At 43.5% G+C, this 27060-nt stretch overlaps 1 protein-coding gene across 8 annotated transcripts in view; it reads right to left on the reverse strand.

The window, feature by feature from the left end:
• Positions 1–27060, reverse strand: part of RPH3AL (rabphilin 3A like (without C2 domains)) — a 592574-nt gene that overhangs the window by 343809 nt on the left and 221705 nt on the right. For all 8 annotated transcript variants that reach the window (XM_073574447.1, XM_073574464.1, XM_073574429.1 and 5 more), the window contains one exon: positions 5784–5866. In XM_073574447.1, the coding sequence (XP_073430548.1) occupies positions 5784–5860 (77 nt within the window). In that variant the 5' untranslated portion in view covers positions 5861–5866. The remainder of the gene's footprint in view (positions 1–5783; positions 5867–27060) is intronic.

Consider the following 27060-nt stretch of genomic DNA (forward strand, 5'->3'; position numbering starts at 1 on the left):
GGTGTCACTGCAGCTCCGCTCCTGCTGCTGCAGAACCTCTTGCTGCAACTTGCAACTGCAGCTCCTGCTGCCACAAGTCCGTGCCCCCTTCCACTGTGTTGTCTTCACGGACCCGCTGATCCACAGCAACCTTCGTAACCCCACCGAGTTACAGCCAGACGCTTGTCACCTTCGTGACCCCACCGAGCCACCGCAAGCTGACTTGAGAAAAAAAATCTTTGTGACCCCGCTGAGCCACAGCAAACACCTCATACGTGCTTCCTGCACCATTGCCCGCATTCTCCACCATATTTAAGATAGCGCTTACTGTTTGTGTTGGGGGACACTCACTTGGCTGCGATATTGAGGCACACAGGAACACTTTCTTACTTAAACAGTCCAGTGCAGATTATTATGCCATCGTAAACTGCTGAGGAACATGTTACACACCACATAGTCCATAGTAACTTACAGGATATGGCTTTAATTTGCAGTCCCTAAACACGCTGGACCTCTGTTCAGTGACCGTGATCAACCGCACGCCAAACAGTTCATTAACGTTCATAGAACATACCGAGCACCTACAGTCTGTGGAGGTACCTTACAGGAGCTCCTGCTCCAGACACCGACTCCTTGTCAGTTCTCTCTCTCTCTGCCAGGGAAGCTGCCTTGCTGGGATCACCATCCTTGTGACCAGGGCACTCCTGACAGTCCAGACCCGCAGAAAGTCGGTAGCTCCCCATCACAGGCCATCATAGACTCTGCTCACACATGGCCACTCTGGGTGCTATTCAAGAAGTCCGTCCCCTCCTGGGACCATCCAACACACAGGCCTCACCAGGTGCCACTCAGGGATCTGATCCTACTCCCAGGATCTCCCAACACACCGACCTCACCAGGTCCAAATCCCCCCATGTGCGCTTCAGGAAGGCAGCACACCTTCCAACACCTAGGCATTCCAGGACCTTCCACATGAACCAATCAGGTCCATGCACAATCCCCCATGTGACCAGACCTCAGGCACATTATATGGTGCATAACCACTCCCACAGGTTAGGTATGAATCACATGGTCATGACCTCACTGCAGGTCTTTTTTACACACAGCCACACACATACAGGCTTTATCTTGTGTTCCGACACATGCCCTTGGGTGGGTTTGTAGGTGACTGGACCCACCCATCTCTCCAAGTCACCTGGAAGCCTCCCCAATGTAAAACAAAACCATCAGCAGTGGATATGCTGATTAAAACACGTTCCAGCTTCCATCACAGGGCACCCACCCCTGTGATACATATCGGCCATTTCCAACCCTGCCGCTCACCATTTCCCCATAACAATAAAGGAAATGCCTGCATGCATGTCCTGGGAAGCCCATACAGCACCCCCTAGCTGTCACAAGGGTCTCTGCATCACATAGGGAACTAAAAAGTTTTCCAATATGACCATGCTAGGCCACATGTTTCTCATGTTAATGTGAGCAATCGCCAACGCCTAAACGTACCATCATGGTCTGCAAGATTTCAGGACTTGTTTTCTATCGAGAACATCTGTCACGAATCATTAAGGGATTCGTGGAAGATCTGGGTCTGCTGAAATTTAAATTTTCTTTTTCTTTTCGGTCCAGCATGAGATAATGTTAGTCTCTTGCTGGCTGTTCTTTTTGGCTGGTCAGCTGATATTGGTTAGTAACTCCACGCCACATCCCTTTAATAGTCACATGACCCATCAGCTGATCATTGGTTATAGAGTTTTTGTTCTATGCAAACCAGCTTGGTGTGTGAAGCTTGCATGTGATGATGGTGTTGCTGCTGTTGTTCTGGTATCCTGGTTCCATTTTTTTCTGCTGCCTTGGAGCTTAGGGAGCTGAGTATTTCCCTTTTTGTCTATTCCGTGTTTGTCTCTTCCTCTGTGTATGATGCTAGCGTCCTTGCCTGCCAGTGCACTAGGCAGGGTACATTGAGGTGACAGTCAGTGACTAGGCATGTGAGGACAGTGGGGGGGGGGGAGGACCAGTTTAGTGTGTTAAGGAAGCTTAGGGACAGGCACAGGTTGGTGTCAGGAGACGTTCGATCCTTCGTTCCCCATCTTTAGGGCTTTTCTCTCTCTTTTCCGTCCCATCTTATTTATATGCTGTGTCGTCCGCTGGACTTATTCTTGTCCAAGCGTGACAACATCTGGGATGTCATTGGTCAGCAATTGTAAAAGGCAGCTACCAGCAGCAGAGCTTGATGATGTACATGCTCAAGTGCATTTAGCATAGCAAAACATTTCTCAGATAACTATTAAAAACTAGTGATGAGCGGGCGTGCTCGGATAAGGTGTTATCCGAGCACACTCATGTGCTAATAGAGTATCTTTGGAGTGCCGCAATACTTAAGATTGATTCGTTGTGGCTGCACGTCTCATGGCTGTTTGACAGCCACAACACATGCACGGATTTCCTGTTTGTTAGGCAATAGCCCCGCTCTGTGTAGCACAAGCGATCAGAAGATCGCAACTTCAAGTCTCCTAAATAAACTATTGGAACAAGTAATTTTAAAAATATGAAAAAATACAAAACTTAAAATAAACTCCCTTCAAAATAAAGCAAAAAAAAAAATCTAAAAATACACACATATGTTTATCTCTAAAACAGAAATGCCCAATCTATTGAAATATAAAAATAATTAATCTGATTGGTAAACAGCATAAAGAGAAAAAAAATTAAAAACACAAGAATTTGTTTTTTTTTGGTGGCCACAACATTGCAATGAAATGCAATAACAGGTAATCAAAACGTAATATCTACTCCAAAAAACTTCCAAAAGACTGAGACACTACAAGTCTCGGAAAAAGGAGCTTTTTTTTCTAAAAAACTTTGGGATTTTTTTTCACCACTTAAATATAAAAGAACTTATACATGTTTTGTATCTGCCAACTTATAATGGCCCAAAGAATCATATAGGCAGGTCAGTATTACTATTTATTAAACATGACAAAAAAAACATTTGTGGAATTGCAGTTTTTTTTTCCAATTTCACCACAGTCTGAATTTTTTCCCTATTTTCCAGTATACTATATGGTAAAAATCAATGGTTTCGTTCAAAAGTACAACTCTTCCCACAAAAACAAGCCCTCACAAGGAAATAATGACAGAAAAATAAAAAAAAGTTATGGCACTTTGAAGAAGGGGAGAAAAAAATGAAAATGAAACAACGGAAAATGGCCCAGGGTGAAGGGGTTAATGGTAAGCCCATAACACCAAAAAAAAAGATATGAGCCTGCATTCTGATGGTTCAGCAGTGTGGGAGATGGTGCTGGGAAAGATTTGAATCTCAGATTATTCTAATTCGCATGAAGCAAATTCAGGAAATTCAACTAAAACTCGATCCTGCGGATCGGTCCTATCATCTAGCCATGCAAAATTCCAATATTAAAGGGGGTTCTCCAAGAAATGTAATAAAAAAATATTAAAATGTGTATTATTTATTTTATTTATTTAAACATTTTTGTAGATACCTGTTATTTGGCAAAGAGGTATAATTTATCTAGTGCACTCTGTTAGGATTTTACACGTGCCAGGACACACAATAGGATGGACTGAGGTAAGAACGATATAGACGTATTAAAACTGACTGAGATTTATGTTCATTCTCAGTTACATAAAGAAAAGTGATTATCTTATCATTTACTCCTGCTCTCCTCAGTGTCCTGTAAGGTTGACTGACCAGAGGAATGTATGTTCACGCCTTGATGTCTTTCAAACTTCACCCAGCCCATCCTACTCCCACTGCCTGCCCTCTAAGATCTAGCATGCTGTTATGATTGTGTAGCTACTCGGGAAAATAGCTAAAAACTACAACTGACCCTGCCGATTCCTGTACAGACTGGAGATCCTGATCCACAGTCCAAAAGGCTATGTGCACACGTTGCGGATTTTGATGCGTATCTGCAGTGTTTTTGACGCGCAAAATTGCACCAAATCCGGAATGTAGAGCACATCCAATGTCAATTAATGGGAATCCAGAATTGCTGTGTACATGCTGCGAACAAAATCCGCGCGGCTACAGGTATATACTATATATAGGGGAGATGACATACAGGTATATACTATATACAGAGGAGATGAAATACAGGTATATACTATATACCGGGGGAGATGACATACAGGTATATACTATATACAGGGGAGATGACATACATGTATATACTATCTGCAGGAGAAGATGACACGTATATACTATATACAGGAGTAGATGACACACAGCTATATACTATATACAGGAGGAGAGGACATACAGCTATATACTATATACAGGAGGAGATGACATACAGGTATATACTATATACAGGGGAGATGACATACAGGTATATACTATATACAGGAGATGACGTACAAGTATATACTATATACAGGAGGAGATGACACGTATATACTATATACAGGAGTAGATGACACACGTATATACTATATACAGGAGGAGATGACATACAGGTATATACTATATACTGGGGAGATGACATACAGGTATATACTATATACAGGAGGAGATGACATACAGGTATATACATTTACAGGAGGAGATGACATACAGGTATATACTATATACAGGGGAGATGACATACAGGTATATACTATATACAGGAGGAGATGACATACAGGTATATACTATATACAGAAGGAGATGACACAGGTATATACTAGATACAGGAGGAGATGACTCACAGATATACACTATATACAGGAGGAGATGACATACATCTACAATTTATGTGCAATATAATCATTATAATTTGTTATAACTAACCACAGTTGGTTACCATGCCCGGGCAATGCCGGGCTCTTCAGCTAGTATAATATATATATATATATATATATATATATATATATATATATATATACACACACACACATACATACATACATACATACATGCACTCCCTGACAGAAGTTATGTCGCTTATCCATGTTATTTAAATAAAAGCTTATAAACGGACATTAAATTCATCCATTGGTTGTGTAAATTATTCTTTCGAAAGCTGAAACCCTCCGAAATGTGGTTTAGGTTAAGAAAATACATTGCCATCAATGCAGAAATCGGCGACCTGCAACCACATCACAGTCATGTCAATCGGCGCTTAAAATGACGCACCCCCTACCAGCGTGTGTTAAATGCTTCGATCAGAGATTGACAACAGCATTTAACAGGTTAACCACCATGGGCAGAGCGCAGCTCTGTTTTTGGCTGTTAGAGGCAGATGATGGCTTGTGAGCTCACATCAAAGTCAGGGACATGACATATGACGTTAACTGTACATAAAATGTCAGGAATGGGCTAAAATAAGCTCTGGCCAGATTCTTAGTGACATCTGCTTCTCGCCAACAGATCTTAATAGCTCATTTGCATGTAGGAAAAACGCCGATTTCTCTGGAATAAGACATTGTATCGCAGATATCATTCTGTGATCCTGTGACCTGCATGCCCATATTAATGGCTTAGGAGGGTTGATCCTATTGACAGATCCCCTTTAATAGTTTGTATACGTGCTTTTTAAGAACCATTTTAATAAAAAAGAAAACTTACAATAAATGAATATTTAGAATGATAGCATAAAAAATAGGAATATTTTGAATGATGTCATAGTAATGTTAACAATGGGATTAAATTGTAACTGGTAATGATCAAGAAAAAGAATTATGTAAGGTATCTTTATTCCTCTGCTTTTGATGAATACAACAGACAAATAAAATGACAATTCAAAGAGCTACTATTAAAAATACTTATATTTATGGCAATAGAATTTGAGAAAATAAGGACTTACTTGGCTCTGAGAGCTAATTGTCTATCATTGGGGCACACCCATTGATCGGTTCCATTTCCAAAAATGGTGTCTGTCATGATGATCTGTTACAAGACATAACACAATTTACCTTGAAACCTTCAGTAGACTGTACATACAACATTGTAAATTAAATTTGCATATCTTAACAACCGTCATTAATTAGGTTAGCATACCATGGGGACTTTTAATGTATACATGAATGTATGGCAGACAGCAGCATTCTCTCAGCAGGGAAGACGCAATGTCAATTAGCCAAGGAATTAAATTTCAAATCAATAGCCACAAAATCACAGAAATTGGGTTGTATAGAAAAAAAAAAAAAAAAACTTAAAAAAGTAGTTTATTCCATCCAATACATCCTTGCTACATTTCAATTTAGTGCAGGTTTTTATTTATTTGGATATACTGGTGATTTATTGGACAGAGTAAACTTTTTTTCTACTTTCTATACAACCTGATTGGACAGTGACTTTCTATATGTACGGTATATATTTGCCACAAGTGGTGGGGAGCTGTGTGACAACCACAAGAATTCCAAACCTTCTACCCCCAGTTCAAAAAGAATAAACCTTGACTATAAACAAAGCCATTGGTCACACATCATTCTGTTTCCAAGTATTCATATGAATAAACAAACATAACCAGGTCCCAAATTCTGCAACGTTTACATACAAAGACATTTTGATAACTCATCTCCTTGGCATCATTTATTTAAAATGAACTGTCCAATTGGGATCTCCAGGTAATGTTTACAAGGAATGAAAATGTAAATGCCAAAAAACAAACCTCTTTTGTAAAAGCAAAAAAATAGCTTAGACAAACAATACAAAATGTTCCATGTTACATATTTCACAGAAATATATAAATAAACTTTGTAAAATTTAATTATTGCAAGACCCTGGTGAATATTAACAGAGCTTTTTAACATGGGTAAGCTGACATGAGAATTTAAATGTCAAGTCTATTTGGAGACACAAGTGACTTCCATTTTATCTCCACTTCCTGGAAACATGTTTATGGAAGAGCTCTTTGTACTATTTAGCCATCTAAAATACTGTGAATAGGATTGTATGATTGGTTAATTAGCAGGTGCTGCTGTTGTCAGGGTGCTTAGGCTAAAGTATTACATTCTGCATGGTGTTTTCTGCAGCTTCTAGATATATTATACTGATAATAATGGATGTTATTATTACAAAACCCAATAACATTGAATCTGATTTACACTTACCGTAATTAGAAATTGGGCCCTAAAATGCTGAAATATTGGATCAACACCAGTGAGTGTCAATTCAGAAGATTTTGTACAGAAAGTGGCATCGCTGCTCTTTATTGCTTCTACTGCCTATTGTTGATCCATGTCTCCTCATCACTGCACCTAATGCGTGTAAGCCAGGGGTTGTGCATTGCTCCCAAACATTGCACTTTACAAATTATTGTGTCATACCAATATTTCATCCGAGAATTTGTGAGGGTTGACAAAAAGAGTTGAGGGTCTGTGTGCCACACTTTCTAAATTAGGAAACATATCAGCAGCAAATAAATATTGCCGTAATAATTAGCGATGAGAGAATGTGCTCGGATAAGGTGTTATATAAGCAAAGCATAATCTATACATATATAAGCGCCTTATCGTGTCTGTCTGTAACCGAAATCGCGGAGAGAGGGCCGCGACGCTGATTGGTCGTGGCTACACAGAAAGGGGGGGTGAGGGGACCATGCATACCAGGAAAGGGGGGTGAGGGGACCATGCATACCAGGATTGGGGGGTGAGAGGTCCATGCATACCAGGATAGGGCGTTGAAGGGACCATGCATACCAGGATTGGGGGGTATGGGGACCATGCATACCAGGAAAGGGGAGTGAGGGGACAATGCATACCAGGATTGGGGTGAGAGGACCATGCATACCAGCAAAGGGGGGTGAGGGGACCAAGCATACCAAGAAAGGGGGGTGAGGGGACCATGCATACCAGGATAGGGGGGTGAGGGGACCATGCATACCATGAAAGGGGGTGAGGGGACCATGCATACCAGGATTGGGGGGTGAGGGGACCATGCATATCAGGAAAGGGGGGTGAGGGTACCATACATACCAAGAAAGGGGGTGACGGTGAGCATACATACCAGGATTGGGGTGTGAGAGGACCATGCATACCAAGAAAGGGGGGTGAGGGGACTATGCATACCAGGATAGGGGGGTGAGGGGACCATGCATACCATGAAAGGGGGTGAGGGGACCATGCATACCAGGATTGGGGGGTGAGGGGACCATGCATATCAGGAAAGGGGGGTGAGGGTACCATACATACCAGGAAAGGGGGTGACGGTGAGCATACATACCAGGATTGGTATACAAGTGTGTTGTGCACTGCTTCTATTGTGCTCCAGGCAAGTGTATAGCATTGTAAATAATATTTCAGTAGGTGAATGTGAAAAAGCCTGCTGTATCCCACATTTTGGCTAGTTAGCTAGGTGGTTGTATATTAGTCAGACACTGTAGGTAGCTAGTGTCCAGTGTGACTGTTAAATTTACCTTCCAGCACTTTTTTTCTATTTTTGGCCATACTGAGGTGCACAAACAAAGCCAGCAGGGCACATGTTGTGTATGGATCACAATATAAGCAGTGCCTATGTATAGCATTCCAATTCACATGTAACTAGTGAAAAAATATTAAACAGCCTGCTGTATCCCACCTTGTAATTTAGTGCTGTGGTGATATAAAACTGTCTGCAGATCTAAGGCACATTAAAAAAAAGTTATAATTTTTTTCTGTTGCTAAATGTGAAACAGACTGTTGTATCCCACGTTGTAATTGTGTGGCAGTGATATGAACCTGCTTGCAGATCTAAGGCACATTAAAAAAATTATAATTTTTCAGTTGCAAAATGTTAGCCAACCTGCTGTATCACACTTCGTCATTTAGCTGGGTTGAAATTAAGCTGTAGAGGCCTGATCCAGAGGACTCAAAAAATTTTCTGTTATTAACGTCATACAGTAAGGGACCAGACTTTAAAATTTTTTTGTAGCATCTAGTGTGTTATAGAGGCCTGATCCACACTCAATTTTTTTTTCTGTGACTAACACAATCTAATTTTTGGTAGTTAATACTGTGTTCCTACCACAAAATCTGAGCAACATGACTGGGAAAAAGCAAGACCATGGTGGAAGGGGAATTAGTCTTGGTGTTCAAGGTGTATGTGGGGTAGGTGGTAATGTTGGTGAATGCACTAGCGAAGCAATGTCACGTCCTATGCAAAGGCAACTGACAACTTATGTTACTGGACAGACTACACCAATACCTTTCTTTGGCAAGCTCAGGTTGTTTACTAGCTCCAGTCACCCTGACTGAGAGCACTCCTTCAGCAGTAACGGAAGCAGACATGCCTGCTGTTTTTTACCAATCTCAGAGAATGATCACACCACAAGTTTCTCAATCCATGGTAACATCTCCACCTGCACCTCTCTCACGGTCCAGCAGTTTGTCCGGTTCACCGTATTCCGCCCTCTCACAGCACTGCAGCCAGCCCACAGTTCCGTAGCTGTGGTCAAGAAAAAGATAGTATCCTCCTACGCATGACAAAGGTAAGAGGTTTGACTCCAACATCTCCAATTTGTTGGCCATGGAAATGCTGCCTTTCCACCCTGGTGGATACAGACAATTCCCAAAAGATGATGGCCGTCGCAGGCCCCCAGTACCAATTACCCAGTCACCATTACTTATCTAAGTAAGCTGTGCCTGCGCTACACCAGCTTGTAGAAGACATCACCCATTCCTTTACAAAATCTCTGTCTGCCAGGGTGCATTTCACCACAAACACTTGGACGAGTAAGCATGGCCAAGGGCGTTACATCTTGCTGACTGGGCACTGGGTGACTCTGGTGGCTGTGAGGACAGGCACTGTTCCACAAGTCTTGGAATCCCCAAGGCTTGTAGGACAAACCTCTATATTTAACACTTCCTCCACTGCTTCTGCCTCCTCTATCTCCTCTAGGGCCTCCACCTGCGCCCTCAACCCTTGCCTTCATAAAACACGCGTTCCAACATTGCATTGAGAACCCCACCACCTCCGTACTGCACAGCAACGGCTCACCGCAATCAGGCAGTCTTAAAATTGATATGCCTTGGATATCACAGTCATACAGCTGAAGAGTTGTGCACAGCTCTCCAGGCTGAATTTGATCAATGGCTGTCTCCGCTGAACCTGCATCCAGGGAAGGCCGTGTCTGATGATGGTGCAAGCAAGATGGCGGCCCTACGGCGAGGCAAGATTAAACACGTGCCTTGCATGGTTCACGTCCTCAACCTGGTGGTACATAGTTATCTCAGCCACTATACTGTTCTGGGTGAGCTGCACCAGAAAGAACATAAGCTGTGTGCTCATTTCCACCATTCATACCCCTCTGCTCATCGACTTGCATTGATACAGATGTCTTTATCCATGCCAGTTAACAGGTTGATATGCAATGTGCCGACATGGTGGAATTCCACTCTGCACATGTTGCAGCGACTGTAGTAGCAGCAATGAGCTCCGACACAGTATGTAATGTCCTATAGCCTGGGCCAATGCAGTACGGATGTGGCACATATCACATTTACAGAGTGGGCACAGATTAAGGACCTCTGCACCCTTCTGCACAGTTTCAAAATGGCTACTAAGATGGTTAGTGTGGACGACGCCATCATCAGCATCACTATTCTGGTCATCTATATGCTGGGGCAGACTTTGAATAGCCTGCGGGAGGAAAAGGTGGTCCCAGAAAAAGAGGAGGAAGCAGAGGAGGCTGCGGAAGGGATAAGATTGTCTCTAAGTTCAAGACTGTCATCACACAGGCGGGTGCCAAGGGAGGGTGGATTACTGCGATCGAGGGTGACTGGTGATAAACTGTTGTTGAAGGTGCAAGATCCGAGGAACAAATGGATAATCCTCTCCTCTCTCTTGTTCATGGTTGGCGGGAGGAGACGGAGAAAACGAGCCTCATTGTTACCCAGCCACCAACACAGAATAGGCTCAGACCTCATGGTAGAGCTTGACATATGAGTTCTTTCTTGCTGCACTATCTGCAACATGATCCCCGTATAATTAGGATTAAAAATAATGCAGACTACTGGCTTGCCACTTTATTAGATCCACATTACAAAAACAAATTTTGCCAGATGATTCCTGCCCTAAAAAGGGACCCGCGAATGCTGGAATATCGAAACACGCTTTTATACAATCTTAAGAAAGCCTTTCCCCAAGACAGCAGTGAAGCACACAATTCACATTTAAGCGCTACATTTCCAACCTCTGGCCCATCAATTTGTCAATGCCACAACATTAGCAGCAGTAGCAGCAGTGGTGGAAGAAGCAATTTCTGTGAGTACTTTGACACTTTTTTTAGACTAACTCATGAACTAGCACAACAGAGTCCAGTCTTACACGTGGTGAACGAATGGAGAGGATGGTGCAGGAGTATCTAGAACTAAATATCAATACCATCAGGGAGGGTTTGGACCCTTTCACATTTTGGTTTTCCAAAATAGAGTAGTGGCCTGAGCTTGCCTCACATACCTTGGAGGTTTTATCGTGCCCGGCAGCCAGCGATCTCTCAGAACATGTCTTTAGCACTGCTGGTGGTGTCCTTATGGATAAGCGCATCCATCTGTCCCCTGAAAGTGTAGACCGCCTAACTTTCATTAAGGTGAATAAGTCATGGATCTCCAAGGGTTTTTGCACCCCAATCGCAGACTGTACAGACTAGGTGATAATGCATTTTTTAGTGTGATGCATTAATGTCATGAAACTGCATTCTGTGATATCTTTAGTATCACTTCTGTTGCTGCTGCTGTTGCTGATGTTAACACAAATTTGTAGAAATGTGAACACGCATGGTTGGTCTACATTTACTGGGTTTGCTGTAGTGGAAGATGTGTCGGTCCCAATTATACCATTTCTATTCTCATGACAGTTATTCAACTTCGGTGGTGTCAGGCCCTCATTTTTTAAAATATGAACACTCCTTGTAGGGTGTCCATCTCCTGGATTTGGTGTAGTGAAAGACCTGTCAGTCCCTATTATACTATTTCTACTGTGAGACTGATGCCACTTTGGTGGTGTCTGCCAATTTTGGAAATGTGAACAGTCCTGATTGGGTGTCCATCTGCTGGTTTGGGTCTATTGGAAGAACTGTCGGTCCCTATTATACTATTTCTACTGTGGTGAAATTGATTCCACTTCGGTGGTGTAAGGTCCTCATTCCTTTAAATGTGAACACTCCTTGTAGGGTGTCCATCTGCTGGATTGGATGTAATGAAAAACCTGTTGGTCCCTATTATACTATTTCTACTGTGATGAAATTGATGCCCCTTTTGTGGTGTCTGCCAATAATTTTTGGAAATGTGAACACTGCTCCTTCATGCATGTTGCCTGTAGCAGTAGGCTTCTGAGACTGTCAGGCCTCCACTACCTTGGACTCATCTACCCATGTTACTATCCTTAAATTTTTATGACAATTGTAGTCTACAAAACTGATGTTTGTGCCACCTGAGTGTGGCTCAGCATGAAAGCAGGTAGAGGTGTTGCATGTGGCATCAGGGCTCCCAGCAAAGGGGGCCTACACCGATTTCTCACCCACCTTGTCTTACTGTGACGTTCAATTGAAAGCTGTAAATGATGTCCCAGACCCCGATACCTCATGCCTGGCTGATTGCTGCATTTCCATGCTGCAATTTCTACTGTGGGTGAATTGAGGCCACCTTCCTGGTGTCTGTCCCTCATTTGATGTGTTTTGGCAGCATTTGGGGCTGTTCTAAGGTGTTATGCATGCGTTTGCTTTTGCCTCCCATTGAGCTGAATGGTGTTTGGTGAATAGTTGATGAATTATTTGGCGAATATTGCAAATTGGGCGAACATAATCAGAACCGAACATTGAAATATTTGCTCATCTCTATTCAAGATGCTTGCCACCTCTCCCCCACACACACACTCTTTTATCACACAAACTGTTCTCTATGCCCCCTCTCTACCACTACCTTTTGTACTGACACACCGTGTGTGTCACTGGGGATAAACCTAGGGGGTGCTATGAGGGTCGCAGACCTGCACGCAGAGAGTGGAGAGACCGAGGTGCGCAGTGTGCACAGGACCTGCGCACTGAGACACTCAGTACGCACAGGACCTGAACCTAGCTGATTACGTGATCACAGGGGGCGGAGCTGCCACACATGAGGACAGAGAACCAGCGAGGATACAGGATACTGGGCACAAAACAGTAACATAGTCAAAAAGTGAGCAGAGTGTCAGAAGCCAGATGGGAGCAAGGTAACCAGGTGCAAGACGAAAGAATAATCAGAGACAAGCCAAGGGGTCAGAATATCAGGAAGGACAGAGCGGTACTGAGCAGAAAACAGAGGCACTAGTCAGGACAAACCAGGCCATACACAGCAAAGCTCACACGCACAACGATTGCAGATGAGTAACATGGGTCAGGTACCTCTAACCGAGTAAACGGAAGTATGACAAACACTGGACCTAGGAACTACCAGCATTAAATAGCAACCCCAGAACCAAAGAGGCAAACTATCTTAACCCTGAGCTGACCAACAGGGGGCCACTGGACCCCCAGGCTTCCTAGGAAATTGGGCATGAAAAGACTGCACCAGACGATCGGCATGAACTGATCTGGCAGGAACCCAAGATTGGTCCTCCGGACCATACCATTTCCAGTGCACAAGATACTGGAGGGTACGATGGACCATCTGGGAATCCATGATGCACTCCACCTCATACTTCTCCTGGCCATCCACTAAAACGGGTGGTGAGTGACCCAACGGACCCTCCTCGACAGCACCCAAGGGTTTCAGCAGGGACCTATGGAACACACTGGAGATCTTAAAAGACGATGGGAGGCGGAAACGAAATGCCACTGGGTTAACCACTTCCGTGATCTCGTAAGGGCCAATAAACTTACGCCCTAGTTTCGCTGAAGGAACCTTAAGCTTAATGTTCCTAGTAGACAGCCAAACTTTATCCCCAACCTGGAGAGTAGGTCCCACGGCCCGTCACCTGTCCGCAAAAACCTTAAACATTTTTTGAGCCTCCCCAATATTCCTTTGGACCTCCCACCATAATAATTCTCCAACTGCTGTACAGCTACATCAGACCTAGGGCAACCGAAGTCCAAACGAGAAAACTCCCCAAAGTTTGGATTGAACCCGTAATTGCAGAAGAAAGGGAGGTGCCTGTGGAGTGGTTAACACTGTTATTGAATGCAAACTCTGCTAAGGGCAAGGCATCACACCAATCGTCCTGTCTGGCAGTGGAAAGACAGCGCAAAATTTCCTCTAATGACTGGTTGGTCCGTTCAGTCTGACCATTGGTCTCTGGATGATATGCAGATGAAAAGTACAACTCAACACTCAACCTCTTGCAAAACACCCTCTGTAGCGACAATGTAAAATATCATGTATGATTTCTCCAGAACATTCCATAATCTTCCATTCTCTACACTTTCTTAGAAGGATGCATAGCTGCCCAGATATAAGTGACCCCCCCTGTTCTTGTCCCTGTGTGACTGTCACACATTGCAGCTTTCTGTCTCCTCTGCCTGCATCTCTCAGGATACACTCCTTGTAATGTGAGACTCCAGTGTGTGATCCACTCACTCTTTCCTGTCCCCCCTCCTTCCTCAGGAATGTCTTAATTAGCAGAAAGAATTCATTTGTCTCTTTTCCACCATGTGAAGCTACTTTCATAGACAATAATGAGAATCTAATCACTTGGTCATAGAATGCCACCAGATTATAATAGAAATATGAAAATTACACATTGGGACACGCACTGATTGGGCTTCACTACAGTGGTTCTTGTTAATTCTAGCTCCAACAGAACCAGAGAAATGGATTTCTCCTGAACAGAGCAGAATAGACAGCTAGTGTTTGATATCATTACAAAGCTAACTTCACTACAAGATGAATGATGGTTCTGCCAATATTCTGCTAGGTTCTCAAGCCCAGATATGATGGTTATAAGTTTTCAGAACCCAAATCTGTACTTTGAGAAAGGGGAGGACTGTCACAAGCCAGCCCCTTTAGTGATGTCACAAAGCCAAAGGTATAAGGTATTTTCCCCTATCCCTCCCTCATTCTAGCCTGGGATGCCGTGGCAATAAGATCTCAAATGAATGGTGATGTTTGGCTCCTCCTCCCGTGCATGGTTCTGCCTGAAATGATTTAAGCAATATGTAAGTGTATCTCTGTTTTTTAAATCCCTTTTATTTGTAGTTGCGTTGTACATACTGTTATTGTCTCATATCGTAAAGCCTTTTTATCATCTGTAAACACTGCCCAACTTTTGGGAATAAACTATAACATTTATTAGTTCTGCCTCCTTGCTCTGTGAAAAATTCACGTGCCTATAAGCTAATTACAAAACTGATTTGGGTTGGTTTCGAACCCCTCTATTAATTTTAAATATTGATAAGAGAAATCGTAAGCTGGTGGCAGCGAAGTGTGTTCTGGCTAGGTGGATAGCACTGGCAGTGACTGAGCGGGTGTTATAAGCAGATTGTGTGGCTACAGCCAAAGCAATTATAATTTCCTCACTGCAGCGGCCTAATAGCCAGTGCACAACAAGTAGCCTGTCCGGTGACTAATAATCCTAGGTGTAGTTCCCTGACTGACCTGTGGATAAGGGGGCGCAGGAGAGCTGTAAGTTCCAAAGTGGAACTGGAAAGTGGGATATCCATAAATCCCGACAGCTTTTAACATATTGTGGCAGTGGTGGGATAACTAAAATAAACTCCCCCTGCGGTAAACTGTTAGGGCAATACGAGCCTGCTGTGTTTTTAATCACATGGCGCCAGCGGTGGGATAACTAAGATAAGCCCCCTGTGACTGTGATAGCCGTGTGCGGCCAAAGGTCACACCCCCTGATAGTGACATCCTCCAAAACATGGACACAAACTGTACTCCATGGTCAGACACAAAATTTAAGGGCACACCATGCAATCGAACCACATGCTGTACAAACAACCCAGACAAGGTCTCTGCAGAGGGCAACCCCACCAAGAGTACAAAGTGTGCTTGTTTCATAAACCTGTCCACCATGACCCATATGACAGTATTAACCTTGGAAAGCGGAAGATTGGTGATAAAATCCATAGGCAGACGTAAACTTTTTCACATCCGATGTAAGCGAGGACCATCAAAAAACCCTTGCAATGGCCCCACAAGTAGCCGAGATCCCAGGATGTCCACTAAGAGCTGAGTCGTGAAACTCCTGGAGAACCCAGAGTCAAAATTGGAACAAACAGTTTATCAACCGGTTTAAACAGGGGAGCTTGAGACTGAGCATCTCGAAACTCCCGTTCCAGCCCTAACAACACATCAGCCACCACCTCCCCAAGTTGAAAAACGGAGGATGGAGACTCAGGTGGAGAAACCGGAACCAGACTCCAGGACAGGGCATCGGCCTTAACATTCTTGGATCCCAGAAGAAAAGTGATCGAGAACTGGAACAGGGGAAAAAAATGCGACCACCTGGCCTGCCTCGGAGTCAAGCTTTTGGCAGACTCAATGCAAGCCAGGTTCTTGTGATCGGTCACCATGGTAATAGGATGAGCCACCCCCTCCAAAAAAATGCCTCCATTCCTCAAAAGCCAGAAGTTCCCGACTGCCCACATTATAATTCCTTTCTACCGGGGAGAACTTCTTAGAAAAGAAGACGCATGGTCTCAGATTGGTCAATGTGGCAGGTCCATGGGATAACATCACCCCCACCTCTGAGAGGTCAACCTTTACTACAAAGGGTTCAGACAGATCCAGTTGAACCAAAACTGGGGCAGTCATAACGCATTTTTTCAAGGACAAAAAAGCCGTTACCGCTGAGGCTGACCAGTTCTTAACATCAGCCCCCTTCTGCGTCAAATCAGTGAGGGGCTTTACCACCTGTGAGAACCCCTAATAAACCCCTGGTAATAATTAACAAATCCCAAGAATCATTGCAGACCTTTCAGATCCCGAGGCTGAACCCAGTCCACAATGGCCTGAACCTTCTTGGGATCCATGCGAAACCCCTCACTGGACACAATGAACCCCAAAAAAGACAGTTCCTGAACAAAGAACAAACATTTCTCTAATTTAAATCCAAGTATAGGAAAGGTCGCACTCGACAGGATAAAATATAGCTCCTTTATTGACACATATTTACATGTCAGGTCAGAGTGGTGTGGCAAGAGTGTTCACAAGCTGACAACGGCCGTTTCGCGCTGTTCAAGCGCTTCCACGGGTCAAAGAGCAGGAGGAAATGACGGACTCATATGCTACTCGCTTCATCTCGTCTACTCTCCTGCTGCAGCTGATGCATAAGTGATAAGTGAATTAAAACCATGTGCACAATACAATTCACAAAATACACCATGAAATACACATTTCATTAACCGCTGAACTGCGGGATAACAATTCCTCATATAGATGAACAAAATTACAATACCATTTCTTTGTATTCTTTTTTCTATATATGCTGGACTATAATTTATTATAATTTCATATCCTTCTTTTCTGTGGAACAATAAAGCAGATATTTATGCCCATAATTATTAATAACCATAACGTGTATACACTCACTGGCCACTTTATTAGTTACACCTGTCCAACTGTGTGTTAAGACTTAATTTCTAATCAGCCAATCACATGGCGGCAACTCAGTGCATTTAGGCATGTAGACATGGTCAAGACAATCTCCTGCAGTTCAAACCGAGCATCAGTATGGGGAAGAAAGGTGATTTGAGTGCCTTTGAACGTGGCATGATTGTTGGTGCCAGAAGGGCTGGTCTGAGAATTTCAGAAACTGCTGATCTACTGGGATTTTCACGCACAACCATCTCTAGGGTTTACAGAGAATGGTCCGAAAAAGAAAAAAAATCCAGTGAGCGGCAGTTCTGTGGCCGGAAATGCCATGTTGATGCCAGAGGTCAGAGGAGAATGGGCAGACTGGTTCGAGCTGATAGAAAGGCAACAGTGACTCAAATTGCCACCCGTTACAACCAAGGTAAGCAGAAGAGCATCTCTGAACGCACAGTGCGTCGAACTTTGAGGCAGATGGGCTACAGCAGCAGAAGACCACACTGGGTACCACTCCTCTCAGCTAAGAACAGGAAACTGAGGCTACAATTTGCACAAGCTCATCGAAATTGGACAGTAGAAGATTGGAAAAACGTTGCCTGGTCTGATGAGTCTCGATTTCTGCTGCGACATTCGGATGGTAGGGTCAGAATTTGGCGTAAACAACATGAAAGCATGGATCCATCCTGCCTTGTATCAACGGTTCAGGCTGGTGGTGGTGGTGTCATGGTGTGGGGAATTTTTTCTGGGCACTCTTTGGGCCCCTTGGTACCAATTGAGCATCGTTGCAACGCCACAGCCTACCTGAGTATTGTTGCTGACCATGTCCATCCCTTTATGACCACAATGTACCCAACATCTGATGGCTACTTTCAGCAGGATAATGCGCCATGTCATAAAGCTCGAATCATCTCAGATTGGTTTCTTGAACATGACAATGAGTTTACTGTACTCAAATGGCCTCCTCAGTCACCAGATCTCAATCCAATAGAGCATCTTTGGGATGTGGTGGAACGGGAGATTCGCATCAGGGATGTGCAGCCGACAAATCTGCGCCAACTGTGTGATGCCATCATGTCAATATGGTCCAAAATCTCTGAGGAATGCTTCCAGCACCTTGTTGAATCTCTGCCACGAAGAATTGAGGCAGTTCTGAAGGCAAAAGGGGGTCCAACCCCTTACTAGCATGGTGTACCTAATAAAGTGGCCAGTGAGTGTATATGGACAATATTCCGCCCAGTAATATTCTCATTAATGCAACTAATCTGCAAAATAAATGTCCCTCATATAGATAGGCAACAAAATTGTTATAATGCCATTTCTTTATGCCATTTTTTCTATATGTACTAGACTTTAATTTATAATAATTTCTTATCCTTCTTTGCTAAGGGACAATTAAGCAGAAACTTGTGCCCATTAATATCAACAATCATCACGCATATACCTGAGAAAGTTCTGTCCTATAATATTCTCATTGACGCAGCTAATCATACTAAAAAAGTCACCAAACTAGATGGCTACAAAATATCTAATATTTATAACAAACATATATAAAACTTTTGATTATCTAAATGAATATTTCAGCATGCTAATTAATTTATAAAGTCTACTGTCCGTCACGTACTAATCATTCAAGTGACATATATATGTGAGTCAATAAGAGTACATATGGTCCCCTCACTTATATGGAAATGTAATCAGATCTATATATTACTTCTGATACAAATTATTTACTCAGGGCCATCTATTTATGGATATTTATTATCAAAGAAAAATAGCCATATCGACTCTATCATTGAAGCCCACTGGACCCATTGCTCGTGTATCAAGGATCCATTTAGATTCCCTTTTTAATAATAATTTATTAAGATTGCCCCCTTGTGGGGGTAATACTACTTTTTCAATCCCCGCAAACAAAAGAACACGAGGATCCATTCCATGTACATTCCTGACGTGGTCAATCAAACGCAGAACACCCTTTCCTGTTGTAATCGATTTAAAGTGTTCACGAAATCGGACATATAGGGGCCTTATAGTTTTACCTATATAATAAAAACGGCATGTACAAAAGATTACATACACAACATGATCCGTCTTACATGTGATAAAATCCATCACAGTATGTTTAACTGCGCCCATCTGTAATGTGCGATCAATACAATGATATTTACAATATGAGCAATGCCCACACTTAAAGTTTCCCTTAGGGATACCTTGCTCCAACCAAATGTCAATAAAGGAGCTATATTTTATCCTGTCGAGTGCGACCTTTCCTATACTTGGATTCAATGATTTGATCGCTGCGAGGTCAAGCACCCAGGAGCATTGGATGACAGCCTGATGCCAGACGCATACCATCAGCTGATATATGGTAATAGTGGTGCCATCCGCAGTTTCTATTCATTTACTGTACTTTCTGTGTTGGATTTCTCTAATTTAGCCAATAGCTAATTCTCCTGGAGCCTCTGGAGAATCGCACGTAGATGACCAATATGAGCCTGCTTATCAGATGAATAAATCAGAATATCATCTAAATATATGACCACAAACCACCCAATAAAATCAGAGAACACATAATTGATGAAATTCTGAAGGACCGCAGGAGCGTTTGTCAACCCAAAGGGCATAACAAGGTTCTCAAACAACCCTTCGGATGTGCGAAATGAAGACTTCCACTCATCCCCCTCTCGTATCCGAATCAAATGATATGCCCCCACAAGTCCAGTTTCGAAAACAAACCAGCCCCAGATAATTGGTTACACAAATCAGGAATGAGTGGAAGCAGATACGTGTTGCTTATCGTGATCTTATTGAGTTCTCGAAAGTCGAGGCATTGATAGAGACCATCATCTTTTTTCTTAACGAAAAAGAAACCTGCCGCCACAGGAGAAACAGAAAGGTGAAAGTGCCCCTTAAGCAGGCTCTCAGATATATAATTTTTCATGGCGGCCCACTCGGGACCCAAAAGATTGTATAGTCGGGATTTAGGCAATTTGGCACCCGGGATCAGGTCAATGGCACAATCAAAAGGACGATGCGATGGTAAAATCTCAGCCTCACTTTCAGAGAACACGTCTTTGAAATCCTTCATTTACTCTGGATTACCCTCCAAACCGACAGATGAGACAGATGCAAATATAAGACATTTATTAACACAATTTGGACCGCAATTAACAATCTCACGATATTCCCAGTTGATGACAGGATTATGACATTGCAACCAAGGGAACCCCAACACCAAACCCGCAGGCAAATTGTCCAGAACAAAACAGGTGATGCGCTCCATGTGTACAGGGCCTTCCTTGAAGACGAACGCCTCTGACACAGAACTGATCACCTTCTTGGTGAGGGGTGTAGAGTCGATAGTCACAACTTTTATGGGAGTAGCCACCCTAGCTGTCCCTATCTTACACTGGGCCACCAACCTGGAGTCAATCAAATTCACAGCCACCAACCTGGAGTCAATCAAATTCACAGTGGACCCACAATCCACAAAACCGCAGCGGGGAAAAAACTGTTGTTCACACCAAGTTCAACTTTAAGCAATAATTTGGAAACCGGGGAAAAATGTAGCTGGGAATCTGGGCAACCTCCTTGACAGTTACCGAGACTTAGACATTTCCCGACACCTTGGAACACGTAGGGCAGGAATGACAGTCTCTTCTCCAATGTCCCGTGGACCCACAGTAGAAATAGAGCTTATTCTCTCTGCGATGTCTCCTCTTGCTCTCCTTCACAGACAGATCCTACTTCCATGGGCTCAACAGATGAAGTAGGTTCAGGTTTGGTAGCAAATAAGGAAGTCTCTTGTTGCACCACTCCTCTCTCACGAAGCCTGCGATCCATCTGAAAAGTCTGCATAATGGCCTCCTCCAGAGAATTGGGGGGTGGATGCAGAGCTAACGCATCCTTGAGGTGATCGGACAACCCTCTTTGGAACAACCCTCTGAGTCCCGAGTTGCTCCAAGTTACTTTTCGGAGCCCAACGTCTATACTCAGAACAGTACCACTCGGCTGAGAGCTTTCCCTGAGAGAGACTCATAATCGTGTCCTCAGCCAACCTCACGATTCAGTTCATTGTAAATCAGCCCCAAGGCATCGAAGAATCGATCAACAGACATTCTCTCAGGGACGGTGGGAAACAGGGAGAAAGCCCAGTACTGCGGACCCTCCCTCAGAAGAGAAATGACAATGCCCTCCCTTTGGCTCTCATCACTGAAGACCGGGAATGTAAAGAAAACAGTAGTTTGCATCCCACCTTAAATAACCAGAATTTACTTTTGTCCCCAGAAAAGGTGTCTGGAAGTTTGACAGAGGGTTCAGGAGAGGGTAAGGAAACATCAGACACGCCACCATCCTTACTGCCAGAAACAAGACGCACTCCGAACAGATTTAACGGTCTCGGCCAGTTCTCTCCACACCTGTTGGTAAGATGCCACCAAGGACCTTTGTTCCACAGACAAATTTTGCATCATCTGAGTCAGATTAATCACCTGCTCAAACAAACCATGCATCGGATCCATATACACACAAAGAAAAAAAAATGCTCCTCAAACAAATTAGAAAGTGGGTCAGTGATAATGTAATGACACACTGCGTGTGTCACTGGGGATAAACCTAGGGGGCGCTATAAGGGTTGCAAACCTGCAAGCAGAGAGTGGAGAGACCAAGGCGCGCAGTGTGCACAGGACCTGAGCACTGAGACACTCAGTACGCACAGGACCTGAACCTAGCTGGTCATGTGATCAGAGGAGATGGAGCTACCATGCGTGAGGACAGAAAGCCAACCAAGCTATGCAGGATACAGGGCACAAAACAGTAACATAGTCAAGAGATGAGCCAAGGGTAAGAAGCCTGATGGGAGCGAGGTAACCAGGGGCAAGACAAAATAATCAGAGACAAGCAAAGGGGTCAGAATATCAAGAATGACAGAATGGTACCGAGCAGAAAACAGAGGCAGTAGTCAGGGGACAAACCGGGTCATACACAGCAAAGCTCACATGCACAGAGGCACAACGATTGCAGATCAGTAACATGGGTCAGCTACCTCTAACAGAGAAAACGGAATATCATCGACACTGGACCCAGGAACTACAGCATTAAATAACCACCCCAGAACCAAAGGGAGGGAAACTATCTTAACCCTGACCTGACACCAGGACGAAGCCAGAACCACCCCGCCTTAAGTCATGAGTCATGACATCTTTTTGTGCCTTAAAACCAGAAACTTTACAAAAGCATCTATCATTTTATTCAAGAAAGCTTCTGGTGCTTGGTGGCAAACTTTCAGCTCATGAAACATGTTTGATAGTTTTATAAAGCACTGAATCATTATCCAGGAGGTAGCTTACCTTGTAGTTAAACTATAACAGAATATTCATTGAATATTCTGAACCAGGTAAAATTATCACAAATTGATAGAAAACAAGTGGCTCGGTGGTCAGCGCTATTGCTTTACAGCATAGGGGTCTTGGGTTCAAATCCCTACAAATACAACATCTTAATGGAGTTTTTAAGTTCTCCTTGTTTCTGCGTGAGTTTCCTCCTGGATACTTTAGTTTCCTCCCACTCTCCAAAGGAACACTGATCGAGAATTTAGGTGGTCAGCGCTATTGCTTTGCAGCACACGGGTCTTGGGTTCAAGGTGATCCTGGCTCATTGTGCAGCACTTTTTCTGTAACTACAGTAAGATGGCTGCCATAAAGGCTCTTGAGGGGAGATATGCATCATCAAGGTTGGTAGCTTTCATAATGTAAGCCTGGAAAATCAGGGTGGAGCACGTGCTGAGAGTTAATAGGGCGCGTCAGTGCGGGTTTACAAGCAATCAAAGAGATGGGTGGGACTGCCTCCTAACATATCTCCTCACCTATTGTGGCACAGCAGATATTAAGGAGTCCAGTTATCTCATTCAGTGTCTGTATGTGGAGGTGTGCAGACCTCCAGAGTGTTTGTCTTTGCTAAGAACTAAAGACCTGAATACTAACCCAAAATGTGAACCTGCAGTATTGTATAGACTATTTGCTTTATGTCCTCACTTTGTGCTAACCAGAGAAGTTTATGAAGTTTGAAAAAAACAGCCTGGACGTTTTACTGAAACAGTTTCCCATGCCGACCTCAAAATGTAACAGTGAGCCGAAATGCTACACTACCATAATTTGAGGTACAGAAATAGCTTTGGACACCCTGATTGTGCCAACGGGACCACTGACTAGAATGATGCAGGTGCAGTCACAGTATGATTTTGTCATGCATCATTTTCAGCTGTATACACCTAATGGAGGAGGGCAGAAAGACAGTCTATGGCCTCTTTCACACTTCCATTTATATAAACCTCAGAAACCAACCCAGGTAGCATATAATAACCAACGGAGCGTGTGGACTCTTGTATTGAGATAAAAGTGCAGCCCTAGATTAATTTTATATTTAATTGCCGAAAGATGCACTAGAAATATACAGGCATATACAGCTCTGGCAAAAATTAAGAGACCAATGCACAGTTTTATAAAAATCAGCTTTTCTACATGTCTGATAGCCATTCCATTCCAGTGTCAGCTGAATTCCAACCAGAGTACACTTCATTCTACTTAATGTGCTTCTGATTAGGTGATCACCTGACTCAAATCTTATTTAACAAAGGAAAGTATAAAAAAACCCTGCGTGGGGTTCACAATCCTCTTGCGAGGACAAACTGGATGGCAAAACAAGTGCTAGTAATATCCCAAAAGTAATAGGAATGAAAAAATAACTTTTAACCGTGCCAAAGGAGTTGAAAAGAAAAGTCTTGAGTGAGGAAAAGAAGGGGTCAATTCTGGCTTTACTAGCAGAGATACAAAAGATATACATCAGTCCTGTAGCAGAGATACAGTGAGCGTCATGTTGCCTCCATCCTTAAAATTTCTAAGATGGCAGTCCATTACAACAAGGTCAAGCAGCAGACATTGGGGACAACAAAGCTATAGACCAGCAGAGGGCAAAAATGACTCTCCACTGACCGTCATATTATTCAAATGTCACTCAGCAAAAGCAGGATGATATCAAGTGACCTACAAAAGGAATGGCAAATGGCACCTGGAGTGAAGTGCACGGCAAGAACAGATCGTAACAGGTTCCTAGAGGCAGGGCTCAAGTCATGTAAAGCTAGAAAAAAGCCTTTCATCAATGAGAAGCAAAGGAGAGCCAGGCTGAAGTTTGCTAAAGACCATAAGGATTGGGCCATAGAGGACTGGAGTAATGTAATCTTCTCTGATGAGTCTAATTTTCAGCTTTGCCCAACACCTGGTTGTCCAATGGTTGGTTGAAGACCTGGAGAGGTGTACAAGGCACAGTGTCTTGCACCCACTGTGAAATTTGGTGGAGGATCGGTGATGATCTGGGGACGCTTCAGCAAGGCTGGAATTAGGCAGGTTAATCTTTGCGAAGGATGTATGAATCAAGCTGCATACAAGGTTATCCTGGAAAAAATTGATTCCTTCTGCTCAGGCAATGTTCCCCAACTCTGAGGACTGTTTTTTCCAGCAGGACAATGCGCCATGCCACACAGCTAGGTCTATCAATGTGTGGATGAAGGACCACTACATCAAATCCCTGTCATGGCCAGCCCAATTTCCAGACCTGAACCCCTTTGAAAACCTCTGAAATGTAATCAAGAGGAAGATAGATATTCACAACCCATCAAACAAAGAACTGCTTAAATTTTTGTACCAGGAGTGGCATGAGGTCACCCAAAAGCAGTTTGAAAGACTGGTGGAAAGCATGCCAAGATGCATGAAAGCTGTGATTAAAAATCATGGTTATTCCACAAAATATTGATTTCTGAACGCTTACGGAGTTAAAACATTAGTATTGTTGTTTCTAAATGATTATGAACTTGTTATCTTAGCATTATTTGAGGTCTGCCAGCACTGCATTTTTTGTTCTTTTGACCATTTCTCATTTTCTGAACATGAATACAAAATTTAGTGCTTGGAAATTCGGAGACATGTTGTCAGTAGCTTATAGAATAAAAGAGCAATTTACATTTTACTCAAAAATATACCTATAAAGAGAAAAATCAAACTGAAAATTTTTCAGTGGTCTCTTAATTTTTGCCAAAGCTGTATTTACAGATCAGTATACAGGAGTCAAGAGTATAGTACAGAAGCCACGGAGACACCATCACGTGTTTCTCAACGCAAGCAATGACCAGCCAGGTCTTTGCCCGGGAAGGAACAACCATGGGAAGGGCAGTCTCCAATGAAGGAAACCACCTATGCCAAAACATTGTATCCATCCACAGACAGCTGTTTCGGGGTATTGCCCCTCATCAGTGTGGAGTAGGAAATGCCCCCATAAGGGATGGGGGCAGTGCTCTAGAATCACTGCGTTGAGAAACACGTGATGGTGTCTCCGCAGTGTCGGATGTTGATCTCCATGAGTTCATTCATCCTCCTTTTCATAGTCTTTTTACTAGGCATTGCTCCTACCAGCCAGTTTCCTACTCCACACTGATGAGGGGCAATACCCCGAAACAGCTGTCTGTGGATGGAAACCATGTTTTGGCATAGGTGGTTTCCTTCATTATAGACTGCCCTTCCCGTGGTTGTTCCTTCCTGGGCAAAGACCTGGCTGGTCATTGCTTGCGTTGAGAAACACGTGATGGTGTCTCCGCGGCTTCTGTTTTGCATGTTTTACATATTTCCCATAAGGGATGGGGGCAGTGCTCTAGAATCACTGCGTTGAGAAACACGTGATGGTGTCTCCGCAGTGTCGGATGTTGATCTCCATGAGTTCATTCATCCTCCTTTTCATAGTCTTTTTACTAGGCATTGCTCCTACCAGCCAGTTTCCTACTCCACACTGATGAGGGGCAATACCCTGAAACAGCTGTCTGTGGATGGATACCATGTTTTGGCATAGGTGGTTTCCTTCATTGGAGACTGCCCTTCCCGTGGTTGTTCCTTCCCGGGCAAAGACCTGGCTGGTCATTGCTTGCGTTGAGAAACACGTGATGGTGTCTCCGCGGCTTCTGTTTTGCATGTTTTACATATTTCCCATAAGGGATGGGGGCAGTGCTCTAGAATCACTGCGTTGAAAAACACGTGATTGTGTCTCCGCAGTGTCGGATGTTGATCTCCATGAGTTCATTCATCCTCCTTTTCATAGTCTTTTTACTAGGCATTGCTCCTACCAGCCAGTTTCCTACTCCACACTGATGAGGGGCAATACCCCGAAACAGCTGTCTGTGGATGGATACCATGTTTTGGCATAGGTGGTTTCCTTCATTGGAGACTGCCCTTCCCGTGGTTGTTCCTTCCCGGGCAAAGACCTGGCTGGTCATTGCTTGCGTTGAGAAACACGTGATGGTGTCTCCGCGGCTTCTGTTTTGCATGTTTTACATATTTCCCATAAGGGATGGGGGCAGTGCTCTAGAATCACTGCGTTGAGAAACACGTGATGGTGTCTCCGCAGTGTCAGATGTTGATCTCCATGAGTTCATTCATCCTCCTTTTCAAAGAGTATAGTACAAGGATACGGTATAGATAGGTTGCAATTACTGTGTTATGTAGCATGTGACCACTTGGAGGCGCTGATCTCTCCCACACTCTGTGCCCACTCCTGGGCTTGTACAGCCCCTTTCCTCCCATATCTGAGAGTACGGTTTTCTGTTCAGAACTG

This window comes from Dendrobates tinctorius, unplaced genomic scaffold (assembly GCF_039654945.1).
Source record: "Dendrobates tinctorius isolate UK_male_01 unplaced genomic scaffold, ASM3965494v1 ptg000007l, whole genome shotgun sequence".
NCBI lineage: Eukaryota > Metazoa > Chordata > Amphibia > Anura > Dendrobatidae > Dendrobates > Dendrobates tinctorius.